Source organism: Drosophila subpulchrella, unplaced genomic scaffold (assembly GCF_014743375.2).
Source record: "Drosophila subpulchrella strain 33 F10 #4 breed RU33 unplaced genomic scaffold, RU_Dsub_v1.1 Primary Assembly Seq354, whole genome shotgun sequence".
In the NCBI taxonomy this organism is placed as follows: domain Eukaryota; kingdom Metazoa; phylum Arthropoda; class Insecta; order Diptera; family Drosophilidae; genus Drosophila; species Drosophila subpulchrella.
Genome location: NW_023665577.1, coordinates 10,726,436 through 10,753,694, shown reverse-complemented (window position 1 = coordinate 10,753,694; position 27,259 = coordinate 10,726,436). Strand labels below are relative to the sequence as shown.

General features: G+C 37.4%; 5 protein-coding genes across 7 annotated transcripts; 2 read left to right on the top strand and 3 right to left on the bottom strand.

The window, feature by feature from the left end:
- Positions 1-1,464: 1,464 nt before the first annotated feature.
- On the bottom strand, positions 1,465-9,476 carry LOC119560423 (gliolectin). The gene is made up of 2 exons (XM_037873860.1): positions 8,659-9,476; positions 1,465-2,736 (listed from the first exon to the last, which is right to left on the bottom strand). Exons 1-2 carry the CDS (start codon positions 9,152-9,154, stop codon positions 2,597-2,599), a joined length of 636 nt encoding a protein of 211 aa, XP_037729788.1. The 5' UTR covers positions 9,155-9,476; the 3' UTR covers positions 1,465-2,596.
- Positions 9,477-20,240: 10,764 nt separating this feature from the next.
- Positions 20,241-21,708, top strand: LOC119560758 (vacuolar-sorting protein SNF8). The gene is made up of 3 exons (XM_037874379.1): positions 20,241-20,785; positions 21,280-21,426; positions 21,493-21,708. Exons 1-3 carry the CDS (start codon positions 20,316-20,318, stop codon positions 21,638-21,640), a joined length of 765 nt encoding a protein of 254 aa, XP_037730307.1. The 5' UTR covers positions 20,241-20,315; the 3' UTR covers positions 21,641-21,708.
- On the bottom strand, positions 21,638-23,830 carry LOC119560757 (paramyosin). 3 transcript variants are annotated; one of them, XM_037874378.1, is made up of 5 exons: positions 23,719-23,830; positions 23,267-23,636; positions 22,309-22,806; positions 22,059-22,258; positions 21,638-21,926 (listed from the first exon to the last, which is right to left on the bottom strand). In XM_037874378.1, exons 1-5 carry the CDS (start codon positions 23,751-23,753, stop codon positions 21,722-21,724), a joined length of 1,308 nt encoding a protein of 435 aa, XP_037730306.1. In that variant the 5' UTR covers positions 23,754-23,830; the 3' UTR covers positions 21,638-21,721. The 3 variants fall into 3 exon arrangements, with proteins under 3 accessions (XP_037730306.1, XP_037730305.1, XP_037730304.1); XM_037874377.1 differs by having other exon boundaries at positions 23,267-23,639; positions 23,719-23,768; XM_037874376.1 differs by having other exon boundaries at positions 23,267-23,664; positions 23,719-23,746.
- Positions 23,831-24,082: 252 nt separating this feature from the next.
- On the top strand, positions 24,083-25,039 carry LOC119560760 (protein chibby homolog 1). The gene is made up of 2 exons (XM_037874381.1): positions 24,083-24,243; positions 24,382-25,039. The coding sequence occupies exons 1-2, from the start codon at positions 24,181-24,183 to the stop codon at positions 24,709-24,711; spliced, it is 393 nt and encodes a 130-aa protein (XP_037730309.1). The 5' UTR covers positions 24,083-24,180; the 3' UTR covers positions 24,712-25,039.
- On the bottom strand, positions 25,001-26,103 carry LOC119560759. Its single transcript, XM_037874380.1, has 4 exons — positions 25,855-26,103; positions 25,646-25,800; positions 25,459-25,581; positions 25,001-25,396 (listed from the first exon to the last, which is right to left on the bottom strand). Exons 1-4 carry the CDS (start codon positions 26,005-26,007, stop codon positions 25,189-25,191), a joined length of 639 nt encoding a protein of 212 aa, XP_037730308.1. The 5' UTR covers positions 26,008-26,103; the 3' UTR covers positions 25,001-25,188.
- Positions 26,104-27,259: the final 1,156 nt, after the last annotated feature.

Genomic DNA, 27,259 nt, shown 5'->3' with positions numbered 1-27,259 from the left:
AAACGGAGATCTTGGCTTTTTATTGATATCACCTTGAGTGCTATTATTTCATCCAGAATTGTATATCTGAGCTCTGTTGCGTTACGGGAATGCGTGTGTGTGTGATTGCAATTCGAGTGCAGAGCCATTAAAATCTTGAAAAAATTGCATGCTAATAACCGTACCCGCTAGTTAAGTGGGCAAATATGTTGTACATGCTCGTTACTAAATACAGAGCATGTAATTTGCCATTCTGCCAGCAGTGCCATTATTATAGCATATTGCATTCTTGATTCGCTCAAGAGAGCAGTGCCAAATGCCTGAAAAACGAGTATAAGGTCTAATGTCTAGATACATATAGAGGTAAAGATACATATCGTGTGTATGTAAGTATCTAAGGCGAGTCAATGTATGTATATAATAGTTATAATTTCAAGAAAAATTTTATGTCATGTTAATCGTAAAGCCATTCTCTTTTTAATATTCTCGTAACATATAACTTATGAAGAAATCTCTTAAGTAGCCTTGGTTTAGTTTCTAAAATATAAACATATTTCTCTGTAAGTTCGGAATCCGCATCCGCTTGATTAAGAGGATTGAAGAGTGGAAATGGGGACGTGGCCAGCATCAATCATCATCAAACGCCCAACGATCGTTTGTTCGCCGGAAGTCGCAGCCAATCTAATGTTAAGTGCCCACTCCACTCCACTAGTCAAATAGATATAACACACATATGTACGTATAGCACACAAATTACGACTAGAAAGCATTTTCCGAAATGCCCGCGGGCGATATGTGTGCCCATTGAAAGACCCTCGAGTGCGCACAGTAAAGCCTCTCAAAATGGTACGGGTGATTAGCGATGAAAGCGAACAGAAGATAATAGACTAATTGGAAAATGTTGGACTTCCTTTCCACTTCAGTTTTTGATTGCATACCCGTAGCCTCTGCAACGAATGTACATAATTGCAACAGTAGTTACTCGAGAAATCAAACCAATAAGAAATGAATAGAAAATATAAACTCTGAAAATTAAGAACATGATGATATAATATTATAAAAACCTCCATCAAAGTTTAGAGTTTACTACCTGGAAATTAAAAAAACTACTTTAAATTTATATGAGTCATCATGCATGTCATGGTACACATTTTTTAAACACACATAGGCGCCACTTGCCTCATTTCCAAATGGGTAGAAATCCTTCACTTCGGGGAGTTTACTGTGCTGGGAAGCATTACAGCGGAGCTTGTCTAATGGAGAAACTGTTGCATCCGCAGCTCGAGGCCCAATGCTGAGTCATTCCGTCTATTTTAGATTTCTATCTTTCTCCACTTGTGGGCCCCGACTTTTCTTTACGCTTCGGAATAATCACGCCATCTCGGCCGAAAAGGGCCCCCGCAAACAAGCCAGCCAATGTTGGCAAATACCAAATAAAAAGCTTTTAAATGTTTTTTGTTTTACATTTGTATTTTTAAGAGTTTTTTTTTTAGTTTTTTGTTTTTTTTTCTGCTGCTCTTTTCGCTTGAGAGGTACAGTAAAAAATGTTTTTTTTCCAGCTTGTTTGCATAAGTTTTACAAAAGTTTTTAAGGAAATATACACAGTATTTGTTGTTGTTTTTGTGGTTTTTCTCATTTAGCTGCTTGGAGTTTGAAACTACTCCATACAATATACACAGTTTGGTTGTTCAAAAGGGGAAATAATTTTGCCATAGATACGAAATATTATACATAGATAGTACATACAATTTAAAATGTCACATCGATAATGTACATACAATAAATATGAGTACAGAGTGTGTGTGTGTGTGTGTGTGGGTGTGGGTGGGGTGTGAGTGAGTGTGAGTTTGTTTGTGGGCTAAGAAGAATTTTTAAATAATTTCAATTATAATTACATTTAGATAAACAAAATAATAAAATTGTTTTTAATGATTGAGATCATGACACAAAGTAAATTGTAAATACTTTTGGCACACGCGTGCATCAGGACCCGAAAACACGCTGAGAACGCTTGAATTTGTTTGGATTTGGGGGTAAGAGTCTATATAATGGATGCATGGCGCCGCCGATCGCTTGTCTAAAATTAGCATTGCCTAATTACAATTTAATCTACTCCGTAAATCAGATCATTTTGCGGCCAACAATTTAAAGTCTTTCGCGTTTTCGCCACAATTTACGTATTGCCAATGTACAAATAATTTCCTTTTTACACATAAATATTTAACATACACATATCTATAACTTAATAATTTCCATAATTATATCGATATTCGCCATGCATCCGGATATACATATTGTTATTATTATTATTATTATTATTATTAGTTTTTGCCTGTTTTTGGCCGTGCACGCGCGCCGATCTTTTCTGGTTTTTTCATTTAGTTGTTTGTTGTTTCTGGTTGGCTCTTTTACTTTCTTTTCGCCTCATGCAACATACAACATTTTGGGACCGTCAAGTCTTGGTTTAAAACAAACGTACAATCCATACGGGGGGTACACAAAAAAATAAACAAATTATTTTAGAAATTAAAATTACTTTTACAATAAATATCATATATTGCAATTGTTGCTCCACCAGGGGCCCATCCTCATCGATATCCTGCTCCTCCAATCAAAGTTACTGCTCCTTATCCCCCAATTCGCTAGTACCATTATCCACATTATTGTTGTTGTTGTTATTGATGTTGTTGGTGTAACTATTCTGGCCATTCGGTTTCGAAATCCCCTTGTTGTTGGCCTTGCGAACGCGGTAAATGCCTGGAAAGATAAGAAAAAAAGGGGTAAGTCTTGAGTATTCGGTGTTGTGAAATAGTAAAAATAAAATACTGTGACTAATCACGGTGCAAAATGGAAATGGGAAAACAAAAATAAAAGTTCCAGCGTCATTTTTGACCTTCAGAAGGCAAAAGGGAAAGCAACGCAAACTGCAGCGAGACTAATTACTTGGGGTACTACTATACCATTGCATACGTGTCAGTGGGTGTGTTTTTTTTTCACAGGGGCAGCTTAGCTTTCTTATCGCGGTGGAATTATGCACACTTGTGCAAGCCAGCACTCATGGAGAGTAGGTAAACCTATTTGTTTTGGAGAGTAAACCCATACCTGGTGATCGGCTGGCCGATATAATAAATGTCATGGCCACAGCGATAGCTGCAATCGAAAAACTGCAGCTGTGGTGGGGTCTAGACCCTGGAGGAGGGGTACAAAGGGGCCAGACTTGGGTAATCTATAAACGCGAGCATTCGCCTCTCGCCAAATGATAGTCAAATGGCTCATCAACCTCACAAATTGCTGATTTTGAATTCGCAATTTTGCGATCGCTACAAGTACAGTCGATCTGAATGACATGCACTGAGTATAAGCAAGTGTACCGATCATTCTAGCATAGTATTTTAAATCTTCAAGATCCGAACACTAGCAATACATTTCAAATATTTATAAACGTTTATTTTTAACTTTTCTCTATTGTAATATCGAAATATCGTTTCAGGTCCGCACAATAAATCTCTAAAAACTCTGAGACCCCACAGTTTCAACCGATCATGAAATTCACTTGCTTTAAATCCGTTAAGATTTGTGGATCTGAATTTCACAAAAGATTCCAAATTCAAATGTGAAAATATTTAAAAACAGGTCTTAGAAATTATAATCGAATCGTTTTTGGGTGTACGCCTTGGATATATATTTTAATAACCAATTTTTGGTAACCTACATCAAATTAAAACTAGTTTTAGATTCAATATTGTCGGTTTAAGTTAGAGTAGTTCGACTGTACTTCTAGCAAGCCTCGATCGCTGGCAGCTGCGGTTGCCTCATCACGTAAACCGCTAGAGCTTAGACGATCGTACAAAGACGCTCACCAAACCGCAGACACTGCGCAGTGACCTAAAAGCTGAAAAGCTGTACAACACCAACAAAGGCGAGGAATACAAAAACAAGTAATCCCCAAGGCTGGTTTAGAAAACCGAATACTTAAGCACACTTGGAATTTGAATCATCAAATATGTTTTAACAATATGACTGTGTTTTTTTGGGTGGGGGAAAACATTCCAACGTTCTAACTTTTGTTATTCCTTATTAATATTAATACGATTTTATACAACTTTAGAATTAAGAATATCAATTTCGATTTATTCCAGAATTCTTCAAAAAAAACTTTAAAAAAAGATCTTGAGATTATGATGTGGCATTTATTTCAAGTGATCTTTATTATTTCGTTTTTTGTCTGGTATTCAAACTTTTGTTGTTTTTTGTTATTATTAATACGGTTTTATAGAACTCTAGAACTAAGAAAATCCATTTCAATTTATTCCAGAATTCTTCAAAAAACTTTTTAAAATGTTCTTGTAATCATGATATTGTATTTATTTCAAGTGATCTTTATATTTAAGGTTTCCTATGGCTGACCCCCAAAAATTTTAAGAGCTCGTGCAAAAATATGTGCAAAAGTAGATCAGAAAAGTTAACTGATGGGAAACCTTTCTTTGGGGCGTTACAAACTTGTGCTTGAAGCTCGAAAGCCCCAAGAAAGAGAAGGGAAATCGCTGGCAGCCAAAGAGACGCGTTGTCGGCGATATAATCAAATGTACAGTTATAGAAAATTATAAGCCAGCGACAAAGAACGTCAAGCGAAACGGAGGCGGAGGAAGCAAAGGGGGAGGGAAAACGGCAAAAACGATCGCCCATTGAAAGAAGCGGGTGGCGAAGGAGGGGAAGAGAAAGGGTAGGGGGCAGTGCGTTTACCGTTATCATTATGAGCACGCAGCTCCAACTAGCTCTCCCTCCCTCCATCTCTCTCTTTCTTGCACAACAACACAACGCGTTTTGTTTACGAAATGTGTGTGGAGAGAGAGGCGGCGATGAAAACAGGAACGGCAACAAAGAATTCACATTATAAATATTTATGTGGGAGCCCACGAGAGAGTTTCTGCATGCATAATTAAAAAACATAAGTTTTAGGGGGAAATCACACACATAACTTGCTATTTGGGGCGTGGCCAGAAAGGCCAATCAAAACAAAATATCGAAAACCAAATAGAGCGCATAGAAAATATAATTTTGGAGTTGGGAATTATGAAATACATACGTTAAAATATCATTTATGTAATGAAAGCTTTCTTATTATCAATGTAAAAACTGTTTTTTAAACCTATTGAACCTTAATAATATCGTCAACAAGTGATATCGAAATGTACTTTGTAGGAACTATTCAAAAAAGTCAAATCTAATTTTCAAAGTGATATTATTATTTGACAATCTTTAAAAAATTCAGAGATTTTACTAAAAACGTTCATAGTAATAAGAAAGTTCATTGAAAATCACAAAAATCTTTATAAATAAACCTTTAAAATCTTTAAATTGATCATCGTATCATGGAAATATTCCTTTACGAGCGCCAACTGTGACGTAAAAGTACAGTGGGGACCAAAGCATGGCAAAAAAAAGCGAGAGCAAGAGAGGGACGAGATAACAGAACTTTTGTCTAATTGATTTGTTTTTATTTTTTATTTTCCTCTTTTGGACCCGTTTTTCGGACCTGCCACAAAAGTACACAGCACAACACAAGAAAACACAACATTTGGCGCTGCTGTACTTACGCGATTTGCGCTTGCTAGTGTGGGTGACCTTCACGACGAGTTTTGAAAAACATCAACAACGTGCGTGCGTAGTACTACTACGCATAATCACACACACACACACATGCGGAAAGCTTATCAGCGAAGACGACTAAAAATAAACACGAAAATAAGAAATTCGCGCCAAAACGCAAAAAAAACATCATCAGCAGGCAGACAAACAGAGAGAAGGAGAGAGTGAGAGAGAGAAGAAGCACAAACAGGCTCTCTTTTGAGTGTACATATGTTTGTTGCTTTGTGTGCGAGTGGGCTGACGTCGTCGTATAAGAGTGACGCGATTGTTGTTGCTCTCCTCCGGTTGAGATTGCGTTTGTCGTTGTGGGTGCGGCTTTTACAACAACAAAAAGTGGGGAGCCCACTAATACAAGCAAACGGAACCCATGTACAGTCGCAGGCGTGTGCCAAGTAGTTGATTTTTTGTTGTTTGTTTGTTGTTCTCCCCTTTTGCAAAACTGCAGCTAGCAACAAAAACAAAAACAACAACGGCAACGTTAAAAACCAGAAGGCGTTGGCGCTGATTTAAATTTAATTGAGGCCTCTCAATTAATTCTCATTTTCATTTTTAGCTGCAATCTCTTTCGACTGAAAGAAAGAAAGATTTTTGGCGCGCGATTGTTATTCAACAGTTTTTATTTTGGCGTACAGTTTGTTGTTTAGCTTTTTTCGCTTTGACACACTGCCAAACCAAAGACAAACTGGCGACAAGCTCTCTCTTTCTCCCCTGCTCTCCCTCTCTCTCTTTCTCCGTTCGCCACGATATCAGCGGAATATCAGCGCAAAGTAAAGCAGTCATAAATAACAATAAGTCAAAATTAGAGGTACAGTCGAACATCCATAAATTTATGTTTACTATTCTAATTTGGAAAACTATTGAACCCTTTTGATCTCAAGCTGTCAGAAAATAAAGTGAAACACTTTCGAATGTAATGCATGTACTTAAAAATTTAGAAAAACTTTTTTTTGAAACAGAAAAGTTTTGAAAGCTAACCCAAGATTTCAGTGTTTTAATTAAAAAAAAAGAATTTAATAAAATAGTTTTAATTATCTTATGATTGATGTATCATTAAGGTATTCCTCTTAGATATCAGATTTGATATATTTATGTATGTTTTAACTTCCAGATAACCTAATATTAAAGTTTTTAGAAACTAGAGGTACATTCGATCATCCATAAATTGATGTTTACTATTCGAATTTTGGAAAACTATTGAACCATTTTGATGTCAAACTGTCAGAAAATAAAGTCAATCCCTTTCGAATATAATGCCTGTACATCGAAATTAAGAAAAAGTGTTTTTTAAAACTGAAAAATTTGGAAAACTAACCCAAGATATCAGTGTTTTTATTAAAAAAGAATTTAATAAAGTAGTTCAATTTATTTAATGTTCCTCTTAGATATCCGATTTGGTATATTTATTGAATGTATTAACTTCCAGATAACCTTATATTTTAGTTTTTAGGAACCTATAATTTTTTTGAAATATACAATTTTGATTTCAACTTATAGAAGTTTGACTGTAGCAGCGCCAAAACAATAATAGCAAGTTTTTCTGAAAGAGTCAATATATATACAAATCGGGGCCCTTGACATGCGGAATTGATAAAGAAGTCGGGGACTCCACGATGAAAGCGAAGTGTGAATAAAGTTCGAATCGTTTTGGTATGTTTAAGTGGTTAGAAAACAGCATGGCAAAATGAAAAGGCGCAAAATAACAAACTTCTATCAAAACAAAAACCGAAAAACAAGCTTTTGATTCCGAGTTCGTACGAATAATACAACGTGAAATGAATATGAAAGTTAAAGAGTGGGGCGATGTGGGAGCCCTGCCAAATAAACCGATAAAAAAGGGGCATTAACGGCACTTAAGCCACTCCAAACTCATATAACAGAGTGCACTATGTGTGCACAGTTGTTGCAAATATTGATCCGGCCCTTGGTGCAGTTAAGTAATCAAACAAGGGCCAAATAGTAAAAACCATACTGCCTGGGTGATTAGAACCCTCAGATTATAAAGAATACTTTGAAGTTATTGCCGAAAACTAGCAATGTTCCGTTTCAAGAATTATTAATGATGTGCAATAAGTTAAAGCAGTACTATGGATCTATTCCTAATGTTGTATGGGTTTTCTACGTATTTTACTATATTTTTAGATAGTTATAAATTATAATCTTTTTTTTTTAATAAATGGTGTACAATGAGTTATAGTATAACTATTTATCTAATCCTAGTATTGTAGTGGTTTTCAATGTATTTTACTATATTTTTAGATAGTAATAAGTTATTATCTTTTTCTTTTACCTAGAATGAAAATCTATATGATACGCACCTGAACGAACCCAAAATAGAATCGAAAAAACTACACAAAAAGGAGCAGAGCAAAGAGGACAAAAGGAAGTGACAATAAGAAACAACGTACGAAGGGAAATATTAGGAAAATCTGAACACAGGGGTGGTTTTCTTTCGACCAACGGAAGGAATTTCATAGGGGTGAAATTCATTTGGGGTAAAGGACGAGCACAAAACAAGGACCGCAAAAGGAAGGAATAACGGAGAAAGAGACAAAAATCAGGTGCCTGCTTATTGGACACTTACGAAAGAACCCTCAAATGGAGTTAAAGAATCTTCTACATTCTGTATTATTTTCAACCTCTAATGTCTCCAAAAAAATAATGCGTAGAAAAATCGTACTACTAATGTAAACCACATACGTGTTTATAAATTCTAGATTGTCTTGCAGATAAGTCAAAGATAGTATCACAAAATTTCGTTTAGTCTAGACAACTAGTTATAGTTAAGAAAAATACAGTTGTGGGAGATGTAATAAAAATATAATATTTTGAACAAAGCCCCCTTTTTTTTTAAATTATTTCAACCTACAAGTCTAGACTTTAAGGAAAAGTCTACCATCCAAAACCTAACCGAGCTAAAGAGTATTCCTTTTTCGAACTACATAGAAGCCATGTATCTCTCAGATACTTTTGTGCAGGTCTTTATGGTGTTTCATGGGAAAACAGACCATCCAAATCATGGGAAAAACGTACCTTTAAGGCCTTGTGGCTGCGCCGCATATGGCTTTTGGCCATGTCTCGTGCTGTTGGCCAGGTCCGCACTGCTGCTGTCGCTTTTGTTGCTGTTGCTGTTCTGTGTGCATTTTTGGAGGATCAGCTTGGCGCTGGCGGAGATCTGGGGGGCGGTTAGGGCCACGCCCCTGGGCACTTGACTGATGGACTTCGGATTGTACTCATCGGCATCGGTACTGGGTATCGTTCGCATCGTAGGGTATCGCATTCCCCGGGGCGCATCCGCATCTAGTTCCCTTCGGTCCTCCAGCAGGATATCGACTCCATATCGCTCCTTGACGTACAATCTCTTCGAGCACTGCTCCTGGGCCAACAGCTGATCGATATTCGAGTCGCCGGGCATGGTATCGAATAGATTTCGACGGATGCGTTTTGTTTCCAAGGGGCTGGGCGGTGGGCGTGGCGCTGGGGGGGCGCGTTGAAGGGTCAAACTCATAGGCGGACACAAAATTGCCATGGTTGTGCTTTTCTTTTTTTTTTTTTTTACTTATATACTTTTTTTCTTTCTTTTTGGTTTGTTTGCAAGTATGCTCGCTTTGTTTCTGCTTTCTGCTTTCACTTGAACTTTCACACAGACACTGCGCGAAATTCACGTACGCATTTTAGGCATTGCAATTGCAGTTTCAATTGGTTTTCTACCGCTGGCAAACTTTTTGTGCACTTTATTTTTTTATGTATTTTCTGTAAAGGCGGAGAGCGGACTGAACTTTACGACTTTCACGCGAGCGAAAAGAGTGTAGATACAAATTTGTGGGAGATACGACCGTTCGAAGCGAAATTCGAAATACGAATGAATGCCCAAAGCGGAATCTGCACACAGGGAAATTCAAATGTACATTGCCTTAACAGGCTGTTAGTTAACATGGGCCCTAACATGCTCATTCGCTCAAAATGAGCTGTTTACAGTCGCGCTACAGTAGTTTCTCTCGGGCCTTGCTCTCTTTCGGTTATAACAGCATGTGCGGGGAGAGTTGAAGGTGACGCAAGTGACAGAGAGAAGAGGCCCCACGGTGACGTCATAGATTGCATTTACTTCCCTAATATTTGAAACAAAAAGACTAGCCTAATTAATAATGCTAAAAACATGTGATTTCCTCTATTTTGAAAGCCTTAATTTGTTAGGAAACTGAGATACAGTGAAATACAAGATTGGATCTGCATTTTAACTTTGAGTTACGAAAGAAAGAAAGATATTCAATACAAGCTTAGGGGCTCCTATTTCAATATTTTCAATTATTATTTTTTTATTTTATAATATTTTAGCACTTTATCATCATTACTATTTTAAGATTTTCTTTATGCTTTTATATTTTGTAAGCAATCTTAGTCATGAAACTGAATTGCTTGAAAACAATGTGATATGATGAATTTAAAGTAGTTTATTAAGTACGCGAATTTCACTATGACATCATAGGATCTGTTTAAGCATTACTAAAGAGTAGTTCCAGCCAAGATTCACCTTCTGAATTTCTACTTTACCCTAAGAGAGCATACTAATTACAAAGAGTACCTGTCTTAAAGAGTCACCGAGATCTCTAGCTCTACAATTTAGAATAAAGTATTTCCCCTTCTATGGTAAACACTACTTGGACCTACGATATTGATTATTTACATGTAACAATTACGGAAAGTGAATCTGGTTTTTGTGTGCCAATTATGGGCCGTGTAAATACAATTAGTTATGCTAGACTCTGGGCTTGTTTTTGTTTGGCTCACACAAATATATTAACATATACCAAGCTAAACGCTTACTAACTGAATGTGTTAGCGCTTTTTGGGCCCTAACTCAAGGTCAAAACGGGGGCTTCATGCGGCATTAAGCGGCCTAATTGACCAGACGTGCCTAGAACAAATTACTTGCGACAGGAAAAAGAATTCAGGGGAACAATCTGTATAATAGAGAGGCAAAATATGCAAAATTAAAATTAAAAAAAAAAAACACTTTCGCGTTCGCGGCGGCAATTCAAGCGTAGCTCGAACAAATGAAAGTGAAAAGAGTTGAAAAACCGCATAGAAATAGAGGTAGGAGTTGGGCAGCACTCGTATCTATGTGGGCCACAAGTCATTTCAATTTCAATAATGCTGAGTCAGCCCAGAACCGGGAACCGATCGAAAGATCAGAGCAGCTGGTATTACTTAGCCCCTGGTTCGGAGGAGTCAGGTCTTGAGGCCCATTTCGTCTGGCTCTTTGACCGCCGAACCGATTAGTCATTTTAAAGAGTGGCCCGGACAAAGGCCGCGCCCAAAGGATTGCGATTTATTATTGTACAGTGGTCCCTCGCAGAAGGATAACGAAGAATAAGGGAAAGCAGTCAGAAAAGAATTATATTTTTACCAAGAAATTTAGAATACTTTAACCTGTTTTGTACAAGCGAAAGAGTCCCTAGAATCAGTTATTCTTTTAGATAGAAAAATATATTTTATTCCTTAATGATTATATATGAAAAATTTTTACAAATAATTTGAAACCACCCTAGAAAATCTTTCAAAATTAATTAGCTAAATGTTCAATATATTGAATATATTAAAAAAAAAATTGGTACGACAATATTGGATCATCAATTTTTAAGGTTTTTATTAGTTTTTTAAACGTTTAAAGAACTCTACTGAATCTATGGTTCTTTGTGTCGACCTATTTTATGGATAACTAATTTATCTTTGAGACTTCTATAATTTTTCCATCTTCATATTCTATTTTGAAGATGCTTTTATATATTATATTTCAAAATCTAAGTATTTTTAGAATTCCAAATAATAATAAATATAAATCTAAGAATAATTATATATTAAAAATCAATTTGTACAAATAATTTGAAATCACGATAGAAAATCTTTCAAAATTAATTAGCTAAATGTTCAATATATTGAATATATTTAAAAAAATAGGTACGATAATATTGGATCATCAATTTTTAAGGTTTTTATTAGTTTTTTAAACGTTTAAAGAACTCTACTGAATCTATGGTTCGTTGTATCGCCCTTTTTATTGGATAACTTAATTATCTTTCAGTCAACCATATTTTCTCCATCTTCATATTCTATTTTCAATATATATATATATTTATATATTTTTTTTAATTTTAAAATCTAAGAATTCCAATTCACCAGCAATCACTGTATATAGTTGATGGTTTCCCTTTCTTCTTTTTTTGGCGCGATGTCCAAATTCGGATTGGCAACTACCTGCTTGAGGGGTGAACAGGGGTTGAGGGTTGCGACTGAGGTTCAGATGGGTTCGGGTGGAGGATCTGTGGCACAGGACAGGTCGGAGTGGTGCCACAGTATAGCGCATATAGCTCTATGCAAAAACCAACCCTCGCGCCAAAAAATCTATATAAAAACCAGGCACTTGAAGGGGGAACAATGCAGTTGGAAATGTGTGAAAGTCCCCTCTTTTTCGATTATTTCCCGAATCTCCCTCTGCCAATACCACTTTTCCAAGACCCAGTTGCTGCGTCATTTCCACCGAAATGCGTTTCAGCTTTAGTTATTTTGATTTCATATATAGCTGCGCTGATTTTTCCCTGGGCATTATTTGAATGCATGTCAGGGGAGTGTGTGCTGTGCGTGTATATTTTTATCTTTTAGATGTTTTCTGGGTACGTGTCTGGGTCTACTGATGGGCTACTTTTCCGCCGTCACTTCCGCCGAACGCAGCTTGTCTGCGGAAAACTCAAGCTGTTTTTCCTGGCTGGCAGAAATTAGTTTATGGCCCACGTACCATGTAACCCCAGAGGTCGGAGTGTAATGAAAATACTGAAAAAATAAAAGAAACGGAACCGATCAATGGAACTGTCGCACGCGCTGTCCATGAGGTTAACTGCTGTTTTAGTGCCGAATTACTGGAGGGAGTACGAGATACAATGCCCGGAGAGGTCTTTCGTCTGGGCTGACGTCACGTTCGCCTAATTAATAAATGAGCTCATTAAAGAGACCCCTCATTTCTCCTTTCACCATTCTCCTCCCCCCGTCAGCTGTTTTTCTTTTTTCAATTTGCTGTTGTGTGCAATGTGCAATGTGGATTTCTGCCGGGTTGCGCGTGGCAACAGCAGCTACAGATACGGTTGGGTGAAATGTATCCACCAGATACTTTTCGGTCGATGAAATTTTTCACATGCTCAGAAACTTTAAGACCTAGAGCAAACTTTATTATAGCTCTTAAAACATTTAATGGATTTTTTACATTTAAAAATAAATATCTTAAAAATGATTTTAAAGTGCAAAAAAAAGAGGATTAACAATGATCTTTTGAGGGTAACCTCATTGTACTTAGTTCATCTATATCCTATAAAGTATAAACATTTTAATAACCTTTTTTTATATCTGAGAATTTATTAGCCATACTCTTTTTTTATCCCATTTAATCCTAAAAGAATACAAAAGGAGAATTTGAATGTGTCAATTATGCTGAAATCAGTTCGTCATGATTGGTGACTCATAATTAAGTAAATATGTGGGGGAGGTTTGGAAAAGAAATACAAGCCTGAAATTATGATATATTGTTTACAAGGTGTCTCTAATTACCTGAAGTACTGCATTTCAGTGATTTTCCATCTGTTAACGGAAAAAAATATGTTTATTTATGATTAATGAGTTTTGATTTCTTAAGAAACTAAATCTGTTTAACAAAAAGAAGGGGAAAAGTGGATATGATAAATAAAATATGAACGCAATATTGGATTAGTTGTTATAAAGCGGTATCTTTTTCCCCCTGTAGAGTCACCGAATGTCAGCTATTTTTAATGCGCGAATGCGTTTTCAGGGGTTTGTAAATATTTGTACATATGTGCTGTAGGGATTTAAATGGAAAGTGGTGAGGAAATGGGGTTTAGCGGCCTTTGAAATGCCTCACAAAATCGGCGCCGCACTCATACATTCACAACCTGTCCCGCTGCAGTTGCTTTCCATTTTGCGTTTTTATTTTTTGAGGCATCTGTAAATTTTGCGCCAATTTCTGCGGCTGCTGCCGTTGATGTGGCTATATGGATGTGGATGTGGCTATGTGGATGCGGCTGCCCTCATCATCGGAGCCTCACGGATACGAATACGAATACGAGTGCGAATACCTGCTGCTGGTAATTTTGAGCACAAATTTTTTGCGCCAAAACCAAAACCTGAATCTGACACAGCCCGGTGCAATCGCCCTCTCTCTTCCCCTGCCCCGCCCGCTCCATATCTGCGTATCTTTCTTCCCGTTTCCGCACTTGAAATACATCCCCACTTACACTGGCAAAAAACTGCTAGCTTATACGTTTTAATCCTCGAAATATTATTAAAAATTCTAACCATTTCGGTTTTTTTCAACCCATTATCAATGCACTTTTAAGATCTTACACAATACGAACAACGGTCTGATTGATCAAAATTTAAACTAACCTTTAATATAAAATTTCAGTATACAAAACTATTATAGGCAGAACTGTTGATAATAATAAAAAATAACAATAACACAACATCGCAAAAAAAAATGATGATCAATAGTTAAATGGATATTTATTTCACATTGAATATAAAATATCCAAATAATACGCTCTATGCTTACAATTATTAATTTAAATCTTACTTATTTTAATGAAATAAAATTGATCAAGTTTTAATGAAATCTACATATAATACATATCAAATCATTGATATAAGACACTTTGATATTGAACCGTTTGATTTAAGATCCTTTGATCTAAGAGATCCTTTTGTAATGGTCTCCATACATCACCGAATTTGATCCTAATTTCTCCCAGTGCACTTCCACATCCTCACACGCGTTCGAATATCTCGTTGAGCTGCTCAAGCTGGAACAAGTGCTTTGCTTTTTCCTTTCTCCCGGCCCCGAACACCGTCTTGTTTTCCTTTTTCTGGTTTTGTTTTTTGAGCAGCAGCCGGAGAATCGGAGACGGCTCAAAGAATTCTCGTTTTGAGCCGCCAAAAGTAACATCTGCTCCCCAAAAAGCATAGACAGTCCAGGAATTGTCGCTGTCCGCTTTGGGTTTCTTTTTTTAAGCTCTTTTTTTTGGCTTTTATTATGGCCTTGCCCAAAACAAAAACAACAAAATGAAGCGGGGAAAAGGGTTGAGGCATGCGGTTTTATGAAGGGGACTCGGATCAAATCAGGAACTTTCAGAGGGGCGATAAACGCGTATCAATTGGACACTCGAGAGATAGAATTACACGTTCCCGTTCCTCTCCGTTTATAAAGGTTTGTAATTAAGGCCAGGTCTTGATTGCTCGCATTGTCCTCGATTGTAATTTCCTCAATTCAGACGGATATGAAAAGAAAGTTTTCAGTAGGGAGGTTTTTTAGTTCTCTTTTTTTTATTGATCAATCAATAAAGTAAATTCTACACAGCATTTTAAGAGTTTTTAAGGATCTGATGAAAAATAAATGTTGACTTATAAAATGGAAGTATACTCTCTTGGAGTTTTCAAAGATAGTTCTTGTGGTTTATTCTTATAGAGACACCAAGATATTTAAATATATAAATTCAATCCAAAGATTTTAAGTATGTGTTCTGTTTTAGTTTTCATATATATTGTAAAATGTTAGGTAGGTAGATATGTTTGGGGCTTAGAGTGTTCTCATCCCCCACTTAGGCCATATCATACCATATAATCTCTGCCTAAAGATCGGTTATTTTCCAATAATCCCCACTAACAATGAATCATCTTTAGTTATCACCCAAAGTGATATGGTTTTTTAAGGGACATTACCAAAGTATTATGGTGAGACCACTCAGTCTTTGTGATTCAGATTCCTCGCTTATGAAGTTCCCCTTATGGATTGATTGCCTTTTGCCCTATGCCCACACTCCTGCCTTCTCGACCGGGTCGCCGAGTGCTAATTTGCTTCATTTATCTTTCCTGGTTTCGGACGGACAACTGCCTTTCTTTCCCTTCTCCCCGGCTGTCTGATCCCAATATGCACCACAATTACTCTACGTGACTCTTGGGCGCTTAATTGCACCCAGCAGACTGGATGGTTCGAGTTCTGGTTCTACGTTCTGGGTTTCCACTCTTTCTCTACCGTTTATTTTTTTATTCTGCGAGTCTGTTGGCTGCCCCATAAATCTCACGGGCCTCCGATTGCAAAAGAGTGTCCAGTTCTAAGCGCTGGACATAATAGATAACCCCGTAGTGGAAGCTACACAGATCTCGGGTTTTTTGGAGAGGTTTTCCTTCGCTTTCGCCCAGCTGTCGGCGATCGTGTGACTGGGCGAACGGGAAAGCCAATGTCTTGACCACCACCACTGACCGAGATCATAATTCAGCCGGCGGAAACCTAAGACAAATCGCATGTGTAAATCGCTTTGAAGTGGGTCGTGGGCATAAATCAAATCGGTGGGTCACTTTGGCTATGCCTCGGTGGGTTGTTGTTTTCTTTGTTGCATGCAACACGCCAGTTGTAAGTTGCAAGTCGCGATTTGTAAGTTGCCACATGACCCACTTGCGGAATCTTATTTGCCTGGGTGTGTTCGCGATCTCGGTCCGTTACTTTTCACACCCAAACTGGTTGGTAATGCGAAAAGTAGTGACAATTGTCGCTGGCATTATAAAGGGGGAGGGGGTTACACAAGGAAAAAAGTCGCCTTTAAACTTGTAATAATCCAGAAAAAGTTGTACAGTGTTACCAAAAAAAAATATCTTAAGTAAAATGTACTTTCAGTTTAACATGCAGATGATAAAACGGCCTCTAAAACTATATGTAATTAATATTCTATCAGAATTTTAAAAAACATGACATTAAACCTGGTTAGCTAGAGATTATAGATTTTTAAGTGCCTGATTTTTGTTTTTTATTTTGAAAAATCCAACAATAAATATTCATCTATTTATATCACTACTCATATGTATAGACCCCTATAATTATAATATTAAAATATATTTAAAAAAAACTTTATTTTCTCTGTGCATTCACTTGGAAAATGCACAAACAATAGCGACCAACTGAGACCCGCCAGCATAATAATTGATCGCTGCGGCGAGCAACTTTCCAACTGGTTTTATTCCTGGCCCAGTGTACTATCAACGATTTTCCTTAATTTCCCACCAGTTTTATCCAGTTTTTATTGCCCGCCGTCTGGCATTCATTGTTTAAGATTTCCACCCATTTCGTTTTGAATTTTTTATTATTACTTTCCATTCGCCGCGAACAAAAGAGTTTTCTGAGCCGAAAGTTTTCCATTTTCCCGCTGGACTCGTCGAGAGTTTTTGGATGAATTATGGGCCCGGGGAGTGGTGACCCCGACCCCGGCTTGTTCTTGTTCTTGTTCTTCTTGCCCCGGTGGTTGGTCTACTCGGCCCTTCTGCGGCTTCATTTCATATGCATTTCGATGTGAATGGACTCTATTAATGCGTAATGCGATATCTGCGGCGCATGGAAAATCAAATGAAGTGAGCTGGTCAGTGTGAGAGGCAGCCGTTTTGCTCCGCCTGTCGCAGCCCATGAAGTTGATGTATCTTTGTATCTTTGCATCTCTGAAGGCTGGACCCTCTGCATCTGTATCTTTCTGTAATTTTGAGTAGATCGCAGAGCACTAAGCTGACAGCATCTGGTCAAAAACTGACGGGGCAAACTATTTCTGGCATATTGCAGTCCGCGTTTAATTCGGCTGATTACATGCGATGGTCCACTTTTGGATTGGGTTTTTGTGGGCCGGGTGTTTGTCAGCTGCCCAAATATTTCGCCCTCGACTGTCAAACACCCCGCATTGCATCACCCACTATTGCACAGAAAACAAATGTTGGTATTAGTATTTACAACCAAAAAACATATTTACGTGTTAGAAAAATACGTACATATTGTTTAGAAAATTACTAAAAAAATATTTCTCATAAATGTTGATCTTACATTATATTATTATAATATAAGCAACATAACTTGCGTATTTTACAATAAATTTATATCTATTCCATTTTATTTTTTTTCATTTTAAATTCTATAAAACTATTTTTTACACAACTAAAATGGACTTTTAATAAGCCTTAACTTTTTAAACCATCTGTAAATACCTTTTATAAACCTTTTTCATACTATGCCTAATGATATTAATGAATATAATGTAGTATGCAAATAAGTTAAGTAAGTATGAATTTACTATATTATTTTTGGTAACCATTTTTTAAACCATTCCAAATATTTTCTTTGTGCATAATGAAAAGCCACTATATTTTCTTTGTGTGTCCTCAGAGTTAGACTCCCTCGTTCGCTCGTGTCTTGTATATTGGCCCTTTTGTCTGTCAGCGGCATTTTGTTTATTTTTATCTGGTGCTATTTCAGTTCGGTTTTCCTCTTGCATTTCCATTAATTTTTGTGCGCGGCTGCGCGTTTTATTTGGTTTGGTTTTGGTTTGCATTTGCAAGTCAGCCAGGCGACTACGGTGAAACATAAATAAATATTTACCACACCCGTACCCGTATCTGTATCCGTACATTTATTTCATCTCTGGCAGCGATCACGGCTGGCTTCCTGTCTAAATAATTGCGCATCCAACAGATGGAAAAGGAAATGCACGCAGGGCGATAAAATTCAGAAATAAAGTACTCCAAGAGGTGCACGAATAATGCACTTTGTCTAGATGAATGCATTGCTATTTATAAATTATATAGCACTATGTACAACTTTAAATTAGAACTTAAATTTGTAGTTTACTGGTACTTAAAAGTCTGAAAAGTAAAATAAATAAACTTAAACCATCACTTTTTATATATTTTATATTGTGGTCTGCGACTTGACTTTTGTTTACACACAAATATAAATTTATTTATATACATGTTTGTTTATCAAGGTTTTAAATCACAATGCGGCTTGTATATGTTTCCATTATTAACTTAGAGGTCATTTTTAAAAACGTTGGAAACAAAGGTTTTCTTATTAAAAATTTCAAAAGATAGTTAGCTACATTAACTATCAAAAATAATTGGCTGTTAGTATGGTCTTAAATTTTTAATAGAAAGTCTTATGTGGAAGTATATAACCCAACCTCATAATATCTTGTTACATTCCCACACTTACAAATTCGCCGCAAATTGCCTTGTGGATTATTAATAGACATGCCAAGATTTTTCAATTAACGAAGCCATTATGCAATCCATTGAGTTGTATCCCCGAGTTCGATGTTTGCCCTAGTTACTGGACATATGGCCACGCATATGAATATTTCTGAATATCAATTTGTGTGGAAATAAACATACACTGAAACTAGAACTAACATAAATTTATGTTAGTTATGTTTCAAATTGATAAAATATTTTTTTAATTAGTAAAGGATGTTATATTTACATACAAACAAAGGGGTAATTGATTTCTTGAAAGTAAAAATAAATATCGTTTTGATCTCTGGTCATAATTTTTCGGTGTAAAATCGCTTGATGATCCCTGGAACGTGTGCTGTGGGCATATTATCGAATATATCCCAGACTACTGGGCGTAATGGTGTCGAGTGCCTCTGGGTGTCTGTCTTGGGGTCTGGGTTTCGAATACGTATAGGTTCCTCGCTAATCGACCGATTCTCCTACCGTTAAGTGGTGCTAAGTGCCACACAACGAAATCGGAGTCCAAAACAAATCGGAGGCTTATTAATGAGCCCGTTTTCAGCTCTCCGCTCCACTCGCATAATTAATCAGCACAGATATCTGACGAAATCCGCTGAATCTGCATTTGAATGATTCACACATGGGATGGTATGGTATGGGATGGGTAAAAGTCTTCGCAGATGAGAAATTTAATCAGCGGGTTCGATTTCCGCTGGCATCATAAACATAAACGACTTTTCTGGGGTATATTATGGCATATATTAGCAGCTGAATCGATGACGTTTTCCAATCATGCGGGCCTCTCGATGAAACCCTCTTGTCATGGTTTTTCGTCATATTACGAGTGGATTTTTTACCCACGAATTCGAGGTGCCCGTTGATTGATCTATGGGGGCGGTCGGTCCATTAAGCATTAATTGAGCGGACTTTGTGACAAATGAATTTTATATTAGGGCTAAGTCTACCAACAGATGGTGTTTGACTCCGATGTAGATATATTGATATGTTATTTATTAAAATTAATTTATTATTAAGTTAATAGGAAAAGTTTACTGCCCTGTACTGTGGGAATACCAAAAATTGGATCCCAGATAGACACCCTTTAAAAATATACTATCCAAATACTGGCATACAATTTTTTTGAAAAAGGTAACTTTTTGAAATGGAAAATTAAATAAGCTATATGATGTGATTTACTAAGACAGTGATAAAATAAATTAAAATAAATGTAAATATGTTCAATGAACTTTATTTATATGTATAATAATAATAGTTATTAAAGTGATTTATAAATATTGTATTTAAATCAAATAGTCAATAGAGAGCACTAAAAGATGTTAAATAATAACAAGCTTATTAATTGTATAGCAACTACAAAAGTTCCTTTCATTTATTTCTTCATTTGTATAATTTCATCCCTCCATGAAATTCAAATAGTTAACATTGCGCATAACAGCACCCGATTAACATAACGTAACTAAACGTAACGTAACAGTGCAAAAACGTATAAACAGCTGTTCGCCATTGTTGTGATTAATTCTCTTGGAAGAAGTTCCAACTTTGTTAATAAATTTCCACAAAAAGGACTCAAAATGCGACGACGTGTGGGCCTGGGAGCCATTCAGCAGCAGAAACTGGCCGCTGAGAAGTACAAGGACAAGGGCACCGACCTGCAGGAAAACCAGCTCGAGCAAATGACGAAGCAAATGGAGGTTTTCCGTGTGAAACTCGAGGAGTTTGCCATGAAACACAAGGAGGACATCCGCAAGAACTCGCAGTTCCGCAAGCAGTTTCAGGAAATGTGCGCCGCCATTGGCGTGGATCCCCTGGCCTCCGGCAAAGGCTTCTGGAGCGTGCTGGGAATGGGCGATTTCTACTACGAACTGGGCGTCCAGGTGGTGGAGGTCTGCCTGGCCGCCAATCACAAGACCGGTGGCCTCATGGAACTGGACGAGCTGCGACGACGCCTCATCGCCGCCAGGGGTCAGAGTTCAGTGCACCAGGAGATCACCAAGGAGGACATCCTCATGGCCGCCAAGAAACTGACCATCTTTGGAAATGGGTAAGGGTTTTGTGTCTCATAATGATGAAGAAGTCATTAAACTCATATTTAGAATAGTTTATGCATGTTTATACTTGAACCAACTATGTATGTTCTTAATACCCCTGCATTTGTATATATTTATCAACTACTTATTTTAGTTTGGCTCCCTATTTCTAATACTTCTATCCACTATTTACTATATTTTTACCCATCATGGATAAAATTTAACTAATTATAGGTTGTAACTTATTATAATGTATTTTGTAATTAAACCAGGTGTAATTATATCACGTAGCTCACACATAAATCAACTATTATTTATATTTGAATCAACTTCGTATTTATTAAAATTAACTATGTATTGAAGTCAAATCCAGGATGAACTGTACTCAAATCAAATATTAATTATACCCAAAATATGTAAGTTCTTGAAATTGATTCGTATATATACTAGTAATAATGGATTACATTCGAATTTAACAATTAATGTAATTTCCAATATCTTATTCCAGCTTTGTGGTGCACAAACTGGGAAAGGGCAAGTACATAGTTCAGTCCATTCCTGGAGAGCTGAGCATGGAGGAGACCAATATCCTGAACGCAGCATCCAATACAGAACAGGGATGTGTTACGCAAAGTCAGCTGATGAACGATTTGGGGTATTTGCTTTACTTATACATCAAATTCAATACGAAGCTTATTTGAAACTCTATTGAACTCCTCAGTTGGACTGAATACCGCGCCCAGCAGTCACTGGACAAGGTGCTCGGCGAGGGTCTCTGCTGGATTGACAAGCAGGCGCAGGATGAGCCTGCCTACTGGTTCCCCAGTTTGTTTCCCGGTCGCAATGCACAGACCACAGCCGCCACGTAGTGATCTCATAAAATTAATTTAATATGTACAATAGTAAGCATAAAATATATCTTTGTACAACTGTAAAATCAGCGGCAAGGTCTACAGAGGCTGCCTGGAGCCGTCTCCGGCGGCGCCGCTTTTCAGCAATTGGTTGTCCGCCAGCAGCTCGGAGTTCTCCTTTCGCAGCTCGTAAATGACCGATTCAAAGCGCTGCGTGATGTCGTCCATCGCTGCACGGTAGCTGGATTTCATCTGCTTGTGCGACACTAGGAAGTGCTCCATTTGAGACTCGTATTGCCGTTTTCTATAGGAGTAAAACATGTTTATAAGGAGATTTTATTTCTACTTAACCTACACCGGTGCATATTATGATTTAATGTAATATATTTTGTATTAAAGGCTTCGTAAATTTAAATATTCCAGTTCGTTTACTCACAGCTTTCCATCTTCAGCCTCTTCGCACTGGACTTCATTGAGGGATCGCTCCAGCTCGCTAAGTCGTCGGCAGGTGACCTCCACCTCAGCCTCCAGCTTGTCGTTCTGCTTAAGCACCTCCTTGTACTTGTGATCCAGGCGATTATTTCGCGTCTCCAGCTGGTGCACCACAAACTTGTGCTCGACAGAATCCTTTTTTAGCTAAAAATCAGATAACATAAGTAAAAATTATAATAACATCCTTTTCTTACCTTCTCCTTCAGCGAGATAATCAAATTGTCCTTTTGCTTGAGCTTGTTCTTCAGCTGGGCCACTTCGGAGTCCACGCGAGTGGAAGCCTCCTCCATGATGGTGCCAATATTGGTGGCCAGCTGGGTGACCTCTTCCTTGTATGCATCGGCCAGCTTCTTGGCCTCCATTTTCTCCCTGGTTGCCTCTTCGCTTATTGTGATGGCCTCCTCGACCTTTCGCATGGCTGTTGACTCCCGCCTTGTGCTCTCCATCAGCAAGTTGTGGGTGTGGCTCAGCGAGATCTCGTACTCCTTCAGCTGTTTCTGCAGGCTGGACACCTTGACGTGATCCTGGCCCATATCCCTCAGTTGGGCCTGCAGCTGCAGCAGTTGCTCACCACCGCGCTGCTTGTGCTCGTGGAGCGCTTTTATGGTCTCCGCCTGCGTGCGCAGCTCCTCCTGCTGGGCGCTCACCTTCGCCTCCAGCATTTTCAGGGCCTTCGAGTACCGCTGGACGATCTAAAATAAAATTTCGAAAATGGTCAAGTGGAATTTAGGATTTTTTGGTTGGTCTCTGGTCCCTAGGATAAGCAATAATGTCAGGGCTTACTATAAAATCAAAATATTATGTACCTAGAAATATTATTTTTAATTTATTCCTGATTTATTTACAAGTTTTTTTTTTTTTTTTTAGTTTTCTGTATAAAAAGTTTTTATTTATTTAAATTTTAATATATATTTTTGAAGATTTTAGTATATATATACTTTTGTATTTAGAAAGAAAGTGTTGGTGAGCTTATTATATTTTGTTAAAATATGAAATTACTTTTAATAGTGCTGAAAAACTTCGGATCTTCATATATTTATGGACATGTAAATATGAAAGTCGGTACTTTTTATGTTGTAAAAGTTTCTAAAGAATATTTTTATATTTAAGGACTAGTTGATATTTAAGTATTTAAACTCATGACATTAATACCTGATCATCCCCAGACTGTTGCAGCTGGACGCGGTAGGTCCTTAGCTCCAGCTCCATGTTCTCGATGGTCCTCTTTGAGAAGTCCTGCATGGCCTGCAGGCTCTTCCGCTCCTTGAGGAGCTCCTCCACCTGCTTTTTGGCTGCGTCCAAGGCATTGTTGGTCAGCAGAAGGCGCTGCTTGAGATCCTGGTAGTCGCCACTGGCCAGGGTGTTCCTGCACTTGGCCAACTCGCTGGTCAATCGGCGATTCTCATCCAGCATATCGTTGACGTGTCCTCGCATGTTGGCCTGCTCCTGCCGGAAGTTGCGCAGGTCCTGGTTGGTGTCCCGCACCAGGCGCTCCACTCCTTCAGCCATTTCCCTCAAGCTGCTACTTAATGGGGGATTGGGGGGAATTGCTGGCCATATAGCACATGCATATATATTATCCAATAATAATTAGGGCTACCTACCTGGGAAACGCATGCTTGTTTTCGTGTTGTGTCATAATTGTTTTTGCCTGGGATCACATTTTTTCGAGTTGTCATAATAATACTTCAAGCTTGAAGTATTACATTATTACATTCCAGTATCATTCTTATTTATATCTGAAAGAAATGTTATTTAATTTACTTTGAGAAACGTTCCATTTATTTTTAAAATTTCAAACATATATGTTTATTTTTACATACTTTTAATAGATATTTTTAAGTTCATTGGGCATTGAGGTTTCGTTAACTTTTTGTTTAATCACATATTATAAAAGGATTATTAGATACCATTTTTTGGAAATGGACTGCATATTCACATTTTAAAAGGTTCCTTATAATCAAGCAAGCTTTGAAGTAGATTTCAAGAATTTTTAAGAACTTTTTTATATATTTGTTTATGAATTTAGTTATACCCTTGCGAACCTATTCTATTCAACCGGTTCTATGCCACTGGCAGACTTCTGCTGTCCGTTGTCAATCTGTGGCCGCCTGCCACCCTTTAAGCAGGTATTACTTGTAATAAAAAACCCAGGCACGAGTCCTGCCACGGGCGCTGACCCCCGACAAGTGTCCGTCGTCCTGGGCAACGGGGCCAGTCAAAACAAATGGTGAAATAATCGGAATATGGTCATCTCCCTGTTTCAGTCGCTTGCCATGCCGCTTTTCAACAAGAAGTTCGAATCGAAGCCCATTCCGGTGCGTCAGGGTCGCTGCAATATTGGGCATCCTTTGGCCACCGAGGAGCTGGACGACTTCCGCCAGATCTCCCTGACCCTGGGCAACAAGGAGCTGCGTTTCGCGGACGGCATCTGGATGCATTCGTCCCGGAAGGGCGATGTGGACGACATGCTCAGGCTGAACAAGAAGTTTCGGGCCCTCGAGGAGGAGAACAATATGTGCAACCTGAAAATCGAGGTTATGCTGGATCTCCTGGCGGAGCATGCCACGGAACTTGGTGAACTAAAACCAAAGTAGAAGTAATAAGAGTAATTTTAAGGAGTCTTTACCTATCTGCGATAATAAAAGAGGGAAATATAGAAGACTTGATTTACTGGCAATTTAATTTTTTTTTTTGTGTCTACAATAGAAGATAAAAACGGGTGAATGCAATAAGACTTAGTGAAATGTTTCTTAAAAAATAAATATCACACATTTTAAAATTATATACAGAATGGGAGTTAATTCACTGAGCGCTATATCATACAAGAATATAAAAACGTTCAAGGACATGTCCGAAGATTTCTTAAAAAATAATTACAACGCATTTTTTAATCTCTCAATTAGTATTTATTAATTGCTTGAGATATGTAAAATAAAATTTAAAACAAGGTAATTTAAAATACAAGGCGGGTATGGAATTTCTTCATTGGCGTCTATTCTGTGGCGTCTCCCAGTGGCGTTTGTTTTGTGTAAATAAAACTGTATAACTGCTCAAAAGGTCCAAACATTTTTCTAAGGCTGATGAGTGCTGGAGGCATCGGTATTGTCCATTTCCGGTTGCATTGGAGTATCTGCCATTAACTCGGAATGGGCCTTACTGAGTCGTGAATACTCCGCCTCAAACTTTATCATAAGCTTATCCATATCCTTCTTGAAGCTGGCCATCAACTTTTCTTGCACCACCTTATAAAGGTCTACTTGATCCTTGTGGCGTTTTTTTCTGTAAAAGTTAAGAATGCCGATGGCTATTACACTTTATAGGTAACTAGTTTTCGATCTTACAATTCAGTTTGATGTTCTACCACTTCAGAATCAGGATCATTGAAAGAGCGCTTCGCTTCAGCCTCCAATTTCTCATCGTGCTTTAGAGCTTCCTCATATTTCTCCTTTAAGCGATTCTTTATTCTGTTAAATGACAGTAACAATTTGAATTAAATATTTTTGTAGAAAAATAAATGAAAGATCTTACTTATCAGCTTGATGTTCCTCCATATCCGATTTTTGATCACTGACGGAATCTTTTTCTTTGTCGTCAAATATGTTATTCTTAATATATTTTTTGTAATGCTCCTCAAACTCATCAGCTCTGATCTTCAAAGCCTCTTTCATTATTTCCTGTTCCATCTGACAAGGACTATTAATTAAAACCGGAAGTGGTTGGCTCAACAAAGATCTTACCGGACCCTGTGTGGAAATAAGATAGTCCTGACTCTTTTTCAATTCGTTTTTGAATTGGTTCATTTTTGCAGTCGCGGATTTTGTGGCCTTTCCAATAACGTTGTTCATTGCACTAATGCTCTCTTCGTCCATTTCGATTGGAATATGATCCATTTTTAGTTCGTATTTTGCCAGAAAAAAAAACTTATTATTTTTGGAAATGCCTAGATCAACTTCGAATAAAAGCCAAAAAGCAATGAGTTCTCATGAACTATCCCCATGTGAAATGTGAAGGAAAAATACAAAGTGTACTAGACTCAAATAAAAAACAAGAAAGGAAGTTAGCTTCGGCAAGCCGAAGCTTATATACCCTTGCAGCTATAATTATTAAATTTAAAAACACAAAAAATGATATTCCCAATAGCTATAATTTGTTTCATATTATTTTCCTACCAATTTTCCGATCGTTCCTATGGCAGCTATATGATATAGTCGTCCGATTTTGATAAAATTAAATTCGAAACTCAGAACTAATTAAAAAATGTTATTTCCAAGCGTAGGAGGTTATATGTTAAAAAACACCGAAGCTATAATTTGTTTCATATTATTTTCCTACCAATTTTGCGATCGTTCCTATGGCAGCTATATGACATAGTCGTCCGATTTTGATAAAATTTAATTCGAAATTCAGAACTAATTAAAAAATGTTATTTCCAAGCGTTGGAGGTTATATGTTGAAAAACACCGAAGCTAAAATTTTTTTCATATTATTTTTCCACAAATTTTCCGATCGTTCCTATGGCAGCTATATTATATAGTCGTCCGATTTCGATAAAATTTAATTCAAAATTCAAAATTATTTTAAAATTGTTATTTCCAAGCTTAGGAGTTTATATGCTAAAAAACACCAAAGATATAATTTTTTTTCATTTTTTTGTCCGATTATTCCTATGGGAGCTATAAGATATAGTTGTCCGATCCGGCTGGTTCCGACTTATATACTACCTGCAAAAGATATAAGACTTTTGGGAAAGTTTCAGCCCGATAGCTTTAAAACTGAGAGACTAGTTTGCGTAGAAACGGACGGACAGACGGACAGACGGACAGACGGACAGACGGACAGACGGACATGGCTAGATCGACTCGTCTAGTCATGCTGATCAAGAATATATATACTTTATGGGGTCGGAAACGTCTCCTTCACTGCGTTGCAAACTTCTGACTGAAATCAATATACCCTCTGCAAGGGTATAAAAACTTATTTTTGATCAAAAAACAATTACAATTAAATATTATTATTATTATTAAAAAATGTACAATATTAAAGTTATAAAACGTTAAGTAAATCAGTTAGGTAACATACATTTTTATATCAGTTTAATGAACTATACTGATTTTTCGAAAGTCGTATTAGCTTATGGGCTCT